At 45.8% G+C, this 14,467-nt stretch overlaps 1 protein-coding gene, 1 non-coding gene and 1 pseudogene across 2 annotated transcripts; all 3 read right to left on the reverse strand.

Annotated features, from left to right (window-relative positions):
• Nucleotides 1–1,498: 1,498 nt before the first annotated feature.
• LOC134481490 (small ribosomal subunit protein eS10-like) lies at nucleotides 1,499–1,969 on the reverse strand (annotated as a pseudogene).
• Nucleotides 1,970–3,222: 1,253 nt separating this feature from the next.
• Il19 (interleukin 19) lies at nucleotides 3,223–11,948 on the reverse strand. The gene is made up of 5 exons (NM_001427834.1): nucleotides 10,836–11,948; nucleotides 10,653–10,718; nucleotides 7,341–7,493; nucleotides 6,403–6,474; nucleotides 3,223–4,741 (listed from the first exon to the last, which is right to left on the reverse strand). The coding sequence occupies exons 1-5, from the start codon at nucleotides 10,977–10,979 to the stop codon at nucleotides 4,646–4,648; spliced, it is 531 nt and encodes a 176-aa protein (NP_001414763.1). The 5' UTR covers nucleotides 10,980–11,948; the 3' UTR covers nucleotides 3,223–4,645.
• Nucleotides 8,673–8,744, reverse strand: Trnag-ucc11 (transfer RNA glycine (anticodon UCC) 11). The gene has a single exon. It is a non-coding gene; the product is annotated as a tRNA-Gly (tRNA).
• Nucleotides 11,949–14,467: the final 2,519 nt, after the last annotated feature.

Here is a 14,467-nt window from a genome sequence, read left to right on the forward strand (position 1 = left end):
TCAATCATCCTGCATAACCCAGAACACCAAAACAATCTCCACACATCTGCGAGTTATTTCCACAGGGACTAAATAGTTTTCTTTATATTGTCCCACTTTTAGAATAGTACACTCCATAACCTAGTAAGCACATTATTTGTGCATAATTTCTGAATAGTCTCAAGATCAACTCTATGAAAGGAAAAAGAAGGCCATAACTCTGCCAACAAAACAAGCAAAACGAGAGGACGTCTGAGAGCCCAGATGTGAGGTAGGTAGAGACATGGCGAGTGCCGATAAAATGAGGTGAGAGGGAGAACTCTGCTTCTGGGTTCCCCTTGCTTCCCTTCTCCTCCTCTTCCTCTTCTACCACCAGCATTTCTTTCCTGCAGGAACAGATCACCAGACCAGTAAATCTCTTCCTCAGCCAGCCTTTCTCATCATAGATGTTCCGGACCCATGATTGAGGGTCCCAGATTTAGGGTTTGGATCTGGTTCTGCAACTCATGAATCCTGACCTAAGTTGTCAGCTTCACTACCTCTGGAATCAACTAAAACCCAAAGCCTCTGGGTGTGCTTATAAGTGATTTTCCTAATAGGGTCATTTGAGGTGGGAAGACTAACCTTAAATCATGGCCACATGTTCTGGTGGCAGCCTGCCTGTGTAAAGGCTCGTGGATAAAGAAGCTATTGCTTTTTGCCTGCCTGCCCTCACGCTGACTGGCAAGTTCATTAACCCTGTTTCTGAATCATCCCTTCACTGGTGAATGATTTCTTCAGAATCCAACATAGGCTGATGAATGGCACTCTAGGAATTTCCAGAACTTTAACACCAAACTGGGACTGCTGAGACATCCGGTCTCATGGATGGAACAACTACCAGATCCTTGGCCTTTCTGGCAGGAGATGGCCATTTTTGGACTACTGAGACCACAGCCTGTGTGTCTTGATATGTCTCTGTGTGTCTGTGTGTTTGTGTGCGTGCGCTCACACACATACATATGTGTGCACACATGTGCATACACATTCATTTGTGTGTAGGTGTGTGTGTGCGCACACATGTGCAGATGTATTCATTTTATCAGTTTGATTCCTTTAGAGAACCCTGACAACTGTAGATGTTGGGTCCTGGTAAGCTTAATCCTTTTTTATTTGCTCCCAATGTCTGAACCTCAGGACAAAGCAGGAGTTTGGGAGAAAAACCTAAGTTCTCACCTCAGTGTTGCCAAGACTGCTTCAGAACATGGCCGTTGCTTTAAAGGTTACTGTTCATTCTGGAACCTTGTTTGGGGATAGACCAGTAGCTTCACTATGTGTGAGCGGCGTGGCTTTAGAGATGTCACTTTAACCTCCTTTCCCATTATCACCCTGGGGTCTACTTATCTTTACTACTGGCATTCAGTGAGGTAACCTTTATAGCCTAGCGTCATACTAAGCATCGATATGGGACTGTGTTTGTTTGTTTGTTTGTTTGTTTGTTTTTCTTTAAAGTTTATTCAACACAACATAATCTCCAACTTCACTGAGGTGGCTGACCACGTCCACGACCGAAGCCCCCTCTAAACTGGAATTCTGAGCCAGCCCCAGCCTCAGCTTTCTTGTCAGCTCCAGGGTCACAGTACTCCTTCTGTAGGTGTCTCTGCCTGCCTCCCCTCTTGTGACTCTTACAGGCCACTCACCCTCTGGACCTTTGGGCCGAGGCAGCACAGAGTGTCGGGCACGATCTCTGGAGGTGGGTGCAGGTAATCTTGGAGACGCTGGATGCCCTCATTTGTGAGGTACCAGTAGAAGTGTCTCCAAGCAAACTGCTCCTTCACGTAGCCTCAAGACTTGAGAGACTGCATGGCCTTCATGACGTGAAGGTTGGGCACATTCTTGTTTGCCAGATTGGGGTGTTTGGGCATGTGGACATCTTTTTGGCAACCATCACTCCATCCTTAAAAAGGAGTTCACAGATGGCAATCTGATTCTTCTTAGGCATCAACATCATGGCGGCTGCAGCGGCGTCCGAGGCAGAGGCTGGAAAGGATCGATATGAAATTATTATGAGAATTAAATATAGTGCATTTATAGTAAAATATATTATGTCTTTGAGGACTAATGCCAGCACACACAAACACAATCTAAATGTTTGCTTAAAAGAATTGCTTTAACCCATTCAGGTCATTTGTTCCAGGAATGTGTAAACACATACTAAGTACCAGAGAGTACACAAAAACGAGCTCACCCAAACACAATAAACAACACAGGATGCTAGGAAAACACAAAGAGAGACATGAGACTGCTGGTGTAGAGCTTGGATGTTAGGATCACTGGGTTCTGTGGATTGAAAGCTTGAAGAAAGTAAGAGTTCAAGTATCATAAGTCTCTGGGAAAGTCTAGGGTTGTCAGAAATATACCAAAGATGTTGGAAGTGGTGGTCCAGGCAGCTTGGCATGGGATGCAGTTCAGAGTCACCGTGAAGAAACTGAGTACCCTGCAAACAATTTTGCTTCTTCAGAGCCTATCAGTCCCATTAAAGCACGACTTGTGAAGTGAGGGGCTGAAACCCTACTTCGCTTTGCAAGCAAGCATACTGAGGGGATAGCATGCCTGGTGTGTCCTGAAACACCGAGGAGGTCAGAGGCGGTGTGAGGGATGGAAGCTAGAGAATGTGTACAGGCAAATAACGGAGACTCCTTAGTCACGGGAATGAGTCTTGCTTTTACAGTGTTCTGTAGAGTACAGTGTGTTGGAGGGTGGTAAGAAGCCGGACTTCATAAAGGTATCAACAGGCACTAAAGACCAAAGAAATGAAACAACTTCTCTGGAGCAAGAGATGCTTCAGGATCAGAATTATGCCTATCATGGTACCTTCCACCCTGCTGAGACTGGGGGATTACCTCACTGTATAATCAACTCAACATTCTCAGACATACGTCAGTAACTATTTTATACAGGAGGAAACAGAGCATCTTGCTCAGTCATGCAGGACTCAAACCCAGTCTGCCTGATTTTGGAGATCTCATATGCACACACGTGGTGGTTTGAATGAGAATGGCCCCCAAAGGCTCATATATTTGAAAGCTTAGTCAGCAGGGAGTGGCACTGTTTGAACAGAATTAGGAGGTGTGACCTCGATGGGGGAAGAATAAATGTGTCACTACGAATGGGCTTTGAGCTTTCAAAAGCCCATGCCATGCCCAGTCTCTCTCTCTCTCTCTCTCTCTCTCTCTCTCTCTCTCTCTCTCTCTCTGAACCTTTGGCTCAGTGTATAACTCTTAGCTTCCTTTCCAGCACCACACTTGCCTGCCGCCATGCTCTCCGCCATGATAATGATGAACTAAACCTCTGAAACTACGCAAGCCCTCAATTAAATGCCTTCTTTTATAAAAATTGCCTTGGCCATGGCGTCTCTACCCAGCATAGAACGGTGATCTTGTCTTTTCTCGGTCAAGCTATGGCGCTACCTGTGTGGCAGAGACCACATCAGTGCCTCCCTTAGACCCTTATCACGGGCTTGTTTTTCTCAATCTGTAGAACCTATCTTTATGGAAGACGTCACATGTACTTTACAAAAAAGTTCGACATGGTCATGCCTTAAGCTTTGCTGTGCACACCAAGTGATTTATCACTAGGAAATTTTTCACCGAATCGTGCTGTGCTTAAATATGCCAAATACAAACTACTTGGGGGGTCAGACTCCCCAAGTGTGAGCCAACACCAGTTACTGAGTCGTGTTGAACCAACCTACCTTCTTGCCTCCCATGGATCATTTCTCTGATGGCCATGGTGGCTGCTTAGACCTGGCACGTATGTGTGAAATTCTCTAAGAGTTAATAAAGGAATTTTTAAAGGGGGAAGAGTGGGCCTGGTTCCTGAATTACTCTGGCTTGTCTCAATGTGCTCTCTTCTGCCTGCCATGGTCCCTCCCTTATGACAGCGCCCGCTGTATAGTCCTCACCACAGCCAGACAGTGCGGCCCATACCCTTGAACCTCTAGAATTCTGAGCTAAATAAGTGTGTTTTACTGACAAAGTTACCCAGCCCAGATATTTTGTTACAGCCATGAAAAATGTAGTCATATATCCACATACATTGTATCCTCGTCTAGGGCTAAGCTTTCCCTGGTGTTCTGCATCTTTGGGACCTCTTTTCCTTGCACAGACGAGTCTTCAACGAATCCGAAGACAATTCATTCTCATAGTAAACCACACTTTATTCATAAATGTCAGTCAGTACAATATGCACTATAGCACACCACAAGGTGCACAGCTTAGGCCTGGAAGAAGCCACTTTGCAATAAGTTAGAGGGGCTGTCTACTGCTCCTATGACGTCTGACGTCCCTCCACAGCCCCATATTGCTATAAATACCACAGCAGCCAACTTAGCTACTGATAGGATCGAGCAGAGACCTCAGCTCGAGCTGAGATCTACTCAAAGCACAATTTTTTCTGTAAGGCTCCAGCCCAGAAGAGAGAATCCCTTTCACCTCAGCAAGTTCTGAAGAAAAAAACCCTCATTGTCAGATAATTCTGGGGCTTCCCACATCTCTCTCCTCTTCTCTTCATAGTTAGCTGTTGACCACGAAACAAACAAACAAAAACAAAAATAAAACAACATTTTTTTTCAAAAATCCTCGCAGTCGGTTTTTTATCTCTGGATAATCAGACGAGGCATCTAGTGTCAAGTTGCAGACGTTTCCTGATGATTCCTATCAATCCAGGCTAAAAATATGTTCAGCTCTCCTAGAGACTTAAGGGCAGCAGATGAGACCTCCAGCTAAAACAAAAATAAATAAGTACATTAATTGATTGATTTTTTAATTAAAAATGTAGAGTGGCATCATGAAGTCTGACTGCACCAAAGTTCGGATATTACAGTTCCCATGTTCTGAACCTTATGAACTTTTGCTTTCTCCTTATCAAACTTCTCAAATAGCATGCAGGATCAAAAGTTACTTTCCTCATGGCTTAGTACCACTCCCACTCCTACCACCCAAACAGTTTAAATCATTTTAGCTCCCTATACACGAACTTTTAAATCCTGCATTCCTTTCTCCTTTCTCTCCTTCTTTTCACAGGAAATACTAACCTTGCCAGCCAGGTCTTTTTAATCTTCTATTCACATCAATTCAACTTAATCACTCTTGTTTCTTGGGAAGCCTGATTCTCTCCAGTGCTCTCCAGTGAATAAGGAGGACATGTTGCCCCTTATAGACATATGTAGAGAGACTAGCCTGTACCTGTATGGATGTGGTCCCCGTCAATCATAAACTTGATGGCCTATCCCTTAGGCAGGAAATAGGAGGTGGGACATCCTGTAGGTAGAAAGGATTCTGGGATAGTGCCAGGAACAGGGGATTCACCCAGGAAGATGTGACGAGCACAGGTAACCAGCCACATGGCAAAATGTAGATTAAAATAAATGGATTATTTTAAGTTATGATCTATGCCTATCTATATGGCCAAGGTATTTGTAAATATGAGTTTGAGTCTTATTTCTGGGAGCATGGAGCAGGATGTATGTATATATATTCAACAGATATTATCAGGTCACTGAGACCCCCAATGAATGTCTACCCAAACATCGGGCAGCAAGTAAAAGAAGCAGACCTAGAAAGCAATTCATGATTTGTTTCATGCCTTTCTATACTAAAAAGATGTGGTAGGGGTTAAAGGAACATTCTCTGGAGCCACTCAGGATGGGACTGAGTCCTGTGTGCTCCAAGTTGTCAAGTGTTCCTCATTGTGCCCCCATCTTCTAGTTTACTTCATGCCGAGCCCTATTGTGACAACACTTTACTGGGCTGACAACAATATCTGCCTCACAGTAGGAACCACTTGGTTCTTCATTGTCCCTACAGCATCACTTAATAAAGCCTGTCCCCAAAGAACTGGAGCTCCAAAACAGTCCTAACTCTTTAGTTCTTCAAAGCACCAACATCATTTGGAGAGTGTTGGGCGTGAGGAACTTAGGCCTCAAGGCAGAATTACAAACTCTGCACTTCAGTCAGATCTGCCGATGACACACAGACCGCTGTTCCTGCAACAGCATCCCTCCCCATGAGAACTACTGAGCGAGCACTCCAGTATGCAGGATGCCGAGGGCCAGCTTCCGCCCATAAGGGATGCTATATGTGTCATGTTTCGTGGGTAACGACTTCAGTTTCACTGAGGATCACTGTGCCTTCTGTATGACCACATCTTATGCAGCCCAGGCCCGGTGTGAAGGTGCAAGAAAACAGTAGAGAGAGGACAGAGAGGAGGGCCAGAGAATTGTCCAGTGACCTGCAACACTTTGCAGGCATCCATTGGATGAGCCTTCAATGAAGACCAGCAGAAAGAATAAGTGATTTTACATGCAGAGAAGGCTGAGATGTTGGAGCCCTCTCAACCCTCCTCTCACATTTCCAGCTTCCCTATACTCTCTCCGGACCTCACCTGGTTGTAGTTGTCATGGATTGTTCTGGTTGCATTGGTGGCTTCCTGACTGCAGTGACATTGTCTGTGCACCTGTTGGGACATAATGGGAACAGCACTTAGTAGACGACACTTGCACTACCTCCTCCCCCCACATGCTCCTCCTCCCTAGGTTGGGTGAAAAAGCTTAGGAGAAAGGGGCTGTGAGGAAACAAGGTCTGACTGCAGAGAAGGTCTGCACTTGGCCTTCTGCTCGAGCATCAATAGTCAACCAGGTGGTTGCCATCGGAAGAGCAAATACCAGGTCTTCCTTGTTCCAACTCTGAACATGACACCCCCCCCAGGTTAATTCATTGATTAAATTTATCCTTTTGATTCTACTAGTGTCATTTTTAAAGCAGGACAGGGTCCATTACCCTTTCTAACAATTTTTGAATCTGAGACACAGAAAGGGAAGAAATCTTCTGCCTCAAAGGATCCATACCACACAGGAATTCCTCAGCAGCCCTTGGTCTGGAACCTAAGGTTTCTCTTAGCCTAAGTTTTTGTTGGTTATTTTTACTTTTGATTTTAGCAAGTGACTAGCGAGCTTACAGGTGACCCTCAGAGACAGGCCTGACCATATGACGTCCCAGAATGTCTTAGTGTGGAAATTCCAAAGGATCAGAAACAGAAAGTCCAGAGGTATATACTTATGGTCAGAATGCAACCCTTGGCATGTCCCTCTGGTGGGCTACTGTACACTTAGGAGATATGCTGACATCAGTTGGTCACTGCACGAGGAGACCCATTTGATGAGGTGTCAGCAAGCAGGAAGCCCCTGGGACTGGCAAGACCATTGCAAAGTCTCAAAGGACAGGAAGTGAATGACAGGGCAAGAAATGTCCTGATTCTGCAAGGCCTGGGCTCCTTCTGGACAGATGCGAACAGAAGCTTGGGTGCCCGAGGCACTGACTCACACATTGCTCCAGAGTTTTCTGCATGTGGAGGAAAGAGTTGGCGATTCTGCTGATTCTCCTCACGACCTCAAGGCTGGTCTCCTGATGGTCCTTGAACACCCTGTCTCTGTAGAATGTCAGCAGGTTGTTGGTCACGCAGCACACATCTACAGGCTACAAACACAAGTTAGATCAGGCCTTTGGAGGCCCTCTGCTCTCAGTATTTCAGAGGCAAAGTGCAAGTAAAAGAACTAAATGTTCTTTTCTACAATTCAGGGTATTCTTCCAAACTTCCCACGGCCAAGCTACTACAGCCAGGAGATGTATTTACAAAGAATAAGGGTCGGAGTCCTATCACAGATAAGGTTTGCTCCACAGCATCCCCAACATGTTATCAGAAAACTTAAATCCCTCCAAGAACCAGGTGCCCCCTTTATGAGATGGTTTGTATCCCACAAGCCAAGGTTGTCAGCTCTGTAGTCTCCCAGCCCACAATGTCCTTGGCTCCTGAACATCAGATATCATACCTAGCATGACCAATATATCCATCCTAGCCACTGAGCCCTGGGCTATACTACTGGGCTCTCTTGCAGTCTGTCCCCTTCAATTGGGGGTGGGGTGGGGTTTGCAAGACTACAGAGTGACAGGCACATCTGGGAAGGTCAGAGGACTGCAATGGAAAGCAAATGCCTCTGAGGCAAGGCTCCAGATGCTCAAAGCATAGCTCAGAAAAGGAGGTCCGCTTCCTTCTAGCAATTGGCACTCTGCAGGCCTAAGGAAGAACTGCAGAAGATTTACGCCTCTGCCTCTAGCCCCAAGAGCAGCTTTTCCTAGAGAGTAGTAGCAGCCTGGTCAGAATGCTTGGATCTTTTCTTCGCCTGTTCTCTCTCACTGGGCTGCTTAACCAGAGGAGAAGTGACACACGTCTATGTTAGTAAAGACTGTGGCATTAGAAGAAAAGAACCCATATGGAAGGAAGGAAGGAAGGAAGGAAGGAAGGAAGGAAGGAAGGAAGGAAGGAAGGAAGTTAGTTCAGCAGACAACACAACACACTTGTGGCCAAAACTGAGAACCTGAGAACCCTCAGAATTCATATGAAGGAAGGAGAGAACCAAAAGTTCCCCCACTCTCTCTTTCATGCATGTGTGTGTCACACACACACACACACACACACACACACACACACACACACACGCATCCACACAAATAAATTTTTAAGAGACAAATGAAGGGAGAGAGAAAAGTAAAAGAGGGGGGACAGGAGAATATGATAAACGTCTAAATTCATGAACTCCATTCCTAACTCCATGTCAGCTATTTCTTAAGCTTAAAAGGAGAAAGAGTTGGGCATGCTGCGTTGGCCAGGAATCAAACCCGGGTCAACTGCTTGGAAGGCAGCTATGCTCACCACTATACCACCAACACTGCAGATCCCAAATGAACAACAATGCCAACCAACCAGAGCTTCCAGGGACTAAGCCACTACCCAAAGACTATACATGGACTGACCCTGGACTCTGACCTCATAGGTAGCAATGAATAACTTAGTAAGGGCACCAGTGGAAGGGGAAGCCCTTGGTCCAGCCAAGACTGAACCCCCAGTGAATGGGATTGTTGGGGGGAGGGCGGTAATGGGGGGAGGATGGGGAGGGGAAGCCCATATAGAAGGGGAAGGGGAGGGGCTAGGGGGATTTTGGCCCAGAAACCGGGAAGGGGAATAACAATCGAAATGTAAATAAGAAATACTCAAGTTAATAAAGATAAAAAAAAAAAGGAGAAAGAGTCTGGAAACAGAGACATAACCTGGAAGGGGGTGTGTCCTATTCCTGGCTTGGCCATTCACTCATCACCCTCTTCTGCTTGACAATCTCAGTTCCTCATAGAGTTAGTCTTGTAAGTCCTCAACAACTCCATCAACGTCCATCATTTTGACAATAGACCCAGAGGTCAAAACAGTTGGGTTTTTTGTTTTACTTTGTTTTTTCTAATTGGCTTTGCTTTTTGAGACAGAGTCTTGACAACTGTGAACTAGAAGCTTCCAGGAGAAAATCCTAAACTGTGATAAAGATTCTATAAGGGCTGCTTCACTAATCAGAACATCTGTGACTGTGGGGATTGTAGCGTTGCAGATCCAGATTCAACTTATCCTGGGTTCTCTTTAACCCCGTAGTAGCCGTTCACCCCTATGTCTGACCTAGCACCCATGACAATCGGGAGAAACTTTTAGAATATACTAACAGACCACTAGTGTCCCCAAAAGTAAGAATGTCCTCTGAGGCCCTTAGCAGATTCTCCACAGTTTTCTATAACCTACGCACCTTATTTTTCACCAGTATATTTTAAATTTTATGCCTTAATTAATGACCTTCTTTCGTTACTATACAAACTTCATGAAACTGTACTGCTTTGCAACACTGTGTTTGGTATAGCCTAGAACCCAGGCTGTAGTGGCTCATCTGTGACCCCAGGAAAAACTATTGCTTATTCCCTTTGAGCTAAAGTTGTTTTTTTGTTTGTTTGGGTTTTTTTTGTTTTTGCATCAACATACCCCTGGCTGACTTGGAACTCATAAAATTGAACAGACTGGCTTCAAACTTGTAATGGCCTTCCTGCCTCTGCCTCTCAAGTGATGAGAGTACAGGTATGTTCCACACATCTGGCTGAGAGATGACTCTAAAAGTCCCTGACAGGCTCTTTTTGTAAAGTGGAGAATCAACATAGCAAGCTGTCTGGTAACATCCTATCTATCTATACTTGTTCTGGAGAGTGGGACTGGCATCCTACTGGCCTTCCCAACGAGCCGTCATTGTAAGGTTCATTACCAGCCATTCTATACTAATTCTGATATGAACTTTAATCTCAAAAGCCTCCCCAGCCTCTCTGTTGTCCCTGTCAGAAAGCCAAGGCTCAGCCTAGTTCCAGAAGTAGCCGTCTCAGCCCTTACACTATTCTGCCTGTCCTTTGCATCCTAACCTGCTTGCTCCCTGTCCCTGGAACACCACCCTGACCTCACTGATATTATACCCACTTTCCCTGTATCTTAAACCTTTATCAACGTATTCACACCCCCAGCTTTAAATGACTCTGTTTTGTTCTATTTCGCTTCTCCCAATGGAACCTTCCAAAACAGCCACCAAGCCACTGGAATCCTGCCCCACTGAAGTAACGAGTACTCTCTGGGGAAGTGTCACTTCTTTGGCCATGCCCATGGTTTCAAAGTCATTGGGATACCGATATGCCCAAACTACTTAGATGACAAAGAAACCTAGACCATTAAGAGAGTCCTGGGCATGGATTTGTTTCTTAGCACAAGAGACACAAACCAATTGGTACCTTAATGCTCCTCAGGTTCTCCAGGGTGGACAGGATGGTGACATTTTTGAAGGTGTCCTTAGTTTGCTGTGGAGAACAGGGCAGACATCAATGGGAACCTTCACAAGCAACAGGCAGGGACTTGCCTTGCACTCTGAGTTGTAAGGTTAAGCATACCGACTCCTTCGGGCAACCCATGCTCACCAGGGTTCTCCTGATCTCCTGAAAACTCTTTTCCAAGAGGCGCATGTCCACAGAAACCAGACATCTCCTAAGACTGTAGATATGAACTGAGCAGAGAACGAACACCATGCCCAGGAGCCATCGAGACGCGCACTGTGCCTTCATGCCTTCTGCAACGATGGAAGGCAGCTGTCCACCTAGACTGCAGAGATTGGCTTTCTGACTCTGGCAAAATAAGGGAAAAAATCCCATTGGCAATGGAAATTAATAGGCAGCCCTGCCCTCTCCAGTCTGCTCCTTCTAAGAGTCCAGACATCTTGGGCCATTGAGATACATCAGGAGGCAGCACTTGTCCTAGCCAGCAGGCATGTTGGGCACTGTAGAAAACCCCTGCACAAAGACCTAGTTTCTCGACACCTACCCTCCTGCCAAGGTTTGCTCCTCTCCGTGTCTCACCAAGGAGGGAACTAAGAATTAGGGGAATAAAATAGTGCCAGAGGGTTGGGGATTTAGCTCAGTGGTAGAGCGCTTGCCTAGCAAGCACAAGGCCCTGAGTTCGGTCCCCAGCTCTGAAAAAAAGAAAAATGAAAAAAAAAAAATGGTGCCAGAGCCAACATGGTCAGCTGACCTCTGTACCCCCTCTTATGGCCAAGCCTCCCATTTGCAAAGCAATGTCTCTCCTGCAGACATAGCTACCTCCATTGGAGATCACAGCTCCACAGCAGACAGAAACCTATCTCTGACCAGGTCCCACCGAACCCGGAAATGGACTTTGTAGTTAAAAAGATATTTAATGTTGCAAAAGGTTACATTCCTGGGGTGAAACGCCATAATTTATTTAGCTCCCTCATGCTCTATTTTCTGTTCTTTCCCCTTTCTTTTCTCCATTTCCTTTTGTTAAAAAAGAAGGTACCAGAAAATTCACACACACACACACACACACACACACACACACACACACACACACATTGGGACACTTCTCCTTATCCCACAGAAACCTCATTTCAACACAAGTCATGAATAACAGTAACCCCCGTATACGCATGACCCCAGTGAAGCCCCTGGTAGCCCAGGCCAGCCTCACCTCTCCGGGTGCCTCCTGCCGCAGCAGAGTTCTCTCTCCCTGTGCTCTTTCCCACTTGGAATGCGCTGCTTACTTTTATGGGATGGATAAGAGGAAATGCTGTCAAGGTTTACTGGGTGGGTCCACCTTCAGGAGATTCTCCCCCACCCCGCCCCCCATTTCTTTAGTATTTCATTTTCTTAATTGTTTTCTTTTCTTTCTTTTTCTTTGTGGAACAACGGATTAATCATTATTAAGAAATGCCTCCCCACACCTCCCCCTCCGAGTTTTGACACATTGCTTCTGGGAAAAATAAACTCCCATCACCATGCAAATGAGAATTACTTGCAATTTTGTGTTCATGGTGAAAAAATCCAAGTTAGGTCACTTTCCTAGGAGCTGTGGCACGCTACCAACTATACCCTGCAGGCACAGTCAGGAGAGCCCTGTGTGGATGGCCTGGCTTTGTCAGCATCCAGCTTCCTGAGACTCTGCAAGTCCTCTGGCTCCAACAGGAGCCATCTCCCTGATGCCTCGCATACTCCGGGGAACCTACCACACGCCAGGCTTTCACATGTATCCCTCTGCTTAACTCCTCAGGGACGGGTCTTTTTTCTCCTATAGACAAAAGATTGTTTATTTTGCTTGTTTGTTTTTGGGGTTGTTTGTTTGTTTGTTTGTTTGTTTGTTTGTTTCATGTCATCTCTTTCCTCTTTCGGAAGTCCCCTGTGAGAAAAAAACGGAAGTGAGCAGTACAGTTTCTTAATTAGTGGCAGAGCTGGGAACAGAACTTAGGACCCTTATACTGGGGCCAGAGGATCCTCTAGGCACGTCACCTTCTTACTTGTTACCACTTTCCAGTCAGGGTTTTACATGACAGAAAGACAGGGTAGAATAGTGTCCTCTCAGAGAGTCATTTTCCCTTGGAGACATGGTCTCTGTGAGGCAGCACGTGCCATGATGGATGGCCTCATTCCCGTGCACATACGGGTCGGGAAACACTAATTGAACTCAGAAGGCTTTAATAAACAAAAAATGAAAAAGAGGAGATGAAGCTGGGAGAGAGGTGAGGCGAGGCGGTGGCACTAGGAGGAGCTGGAGGGAAGTAACGCTGATGGAAATGACCGAAAGGCATTGTATAAACGAGTGAACATTTCAAAGAATAGATAAGAATATTATTTTAAAAAACTAGTTTCCTCCCTCAAAGTAACTCTGGGATGGGGTTTAATCAAATAGCGCACGCGCGCACGCACGCGCGCACGCATGCATGCGCACGCAGTCGCACATGCGCACAGGGTAGGTGCAGAACGTACTCCTGCTACCTGGCTAAGACGACGGAAGAGTAGAAGAAAAGAGAGAAAAATCAAGGAGAATCAGAGCCGTTGGTGGGGTTCAAGAAAAACGAACCCCAGAATCTGGAAGATTATTGTCCAGCATCTTGAATTTAGTTAAATAATGTATGTGAGCAGAACCTGTAAGCTACTGTGGCTCACAGTCATGTAGCCCTGGAATTAAGCCCATGCCTCCCCTCTTCTCTGGGTAGCACAAGCTACTGAAAACCTCACTGAAGCCCCATCAGACAGGTAACGAATTTCGAGGATTCAAATGAGCTAACGTGCCTGCCGGTACCATAGTAAACAGTGTTTACTATTGCACAGATAGTAAGTAACAAGTGGCATTTACTCTATGATATGATGCCAATGAAAGACAGGGCACCTCCATTAATATTTGGAAAGTGCACCGGCTCCTTCTGGAAAGGGAGACAAGCACAGCTCTACAGTCAAATCTCCTGGGAAATGGGTGGGGAACATCCAGGGAGGTGGGTGCCATTTTCCCAGCATGGCCTCAGCTGCCTGGGTCAGAGCCCAGAGCCACATGTGAGAGCATTGCAACATGATCGGGCACAGTCTCCACGTTCACTCAAAGGAGCCGGCTCTTATCCCAGGCGCAGGATGTCATACTGGGGAGCTTTCCGAGGACGGGGAATGTGTGCAGTGTCTATAATCCACTTCTAGCACGCAATGTCAGAGGGGGTGCGATAACAAGCAGGACTGGCAGGCTGTGCTCCCAGCAGTTGTCAGACTGGAGACTGGCCACTCCATCTTCGTTCTTGTTAGTTCTTTGGTACAAATAGTACCTACTAAGTATTCGCTATGTAGGCTTGGTGCAGAGATTAAATAATCAAATGTTAGCCCTCAACACAGAGCCTGATACTTTATTTCTTTTTGAGACAGGATCTCACAGGCTGGCCTCAAATTTATAATTCTCCTGCCTCAGACCCCCAAGTAATGAGGTCACAAATTTGCACCACTATATCTAGCTTGCTATTAACTCTACAACTCCATCTGAAGCCCTAAATTGAGAGGAAGGAGATCAATGAGAAGGGATTCTCTCTAGCCCAAGCTTTACTCTCTAGCATTTAATATTTAAAAATTAAAATGGACATTGAGATAAAATGACACCCATTCTGGAACTGCAGTCACATTGTGAATGTAGTCTGTAGACACAGACATACGTGTAGCCTTAAAATTAAACCCAGCTGAGCCACTATTGAAAGACTGGGACCCAACTTTCCTTTTGTACCGCACAT

The sequence above is a fragment of the Rattus norvegicus genome, chromosome 13 (assembly GCF_036323735.1).
Source record: "Rattus norvegicus strain BN/NHsdMcwi chromosome 13, GRCr8, whole genome shotgun sequence".
NCBI classification, from domain to species: domain Eukaryota; kingdom Metazoa; phylum Chordata; class Mammalia; order Rodentia; family Muridae; genus Rattus; species Rattus norvegicus.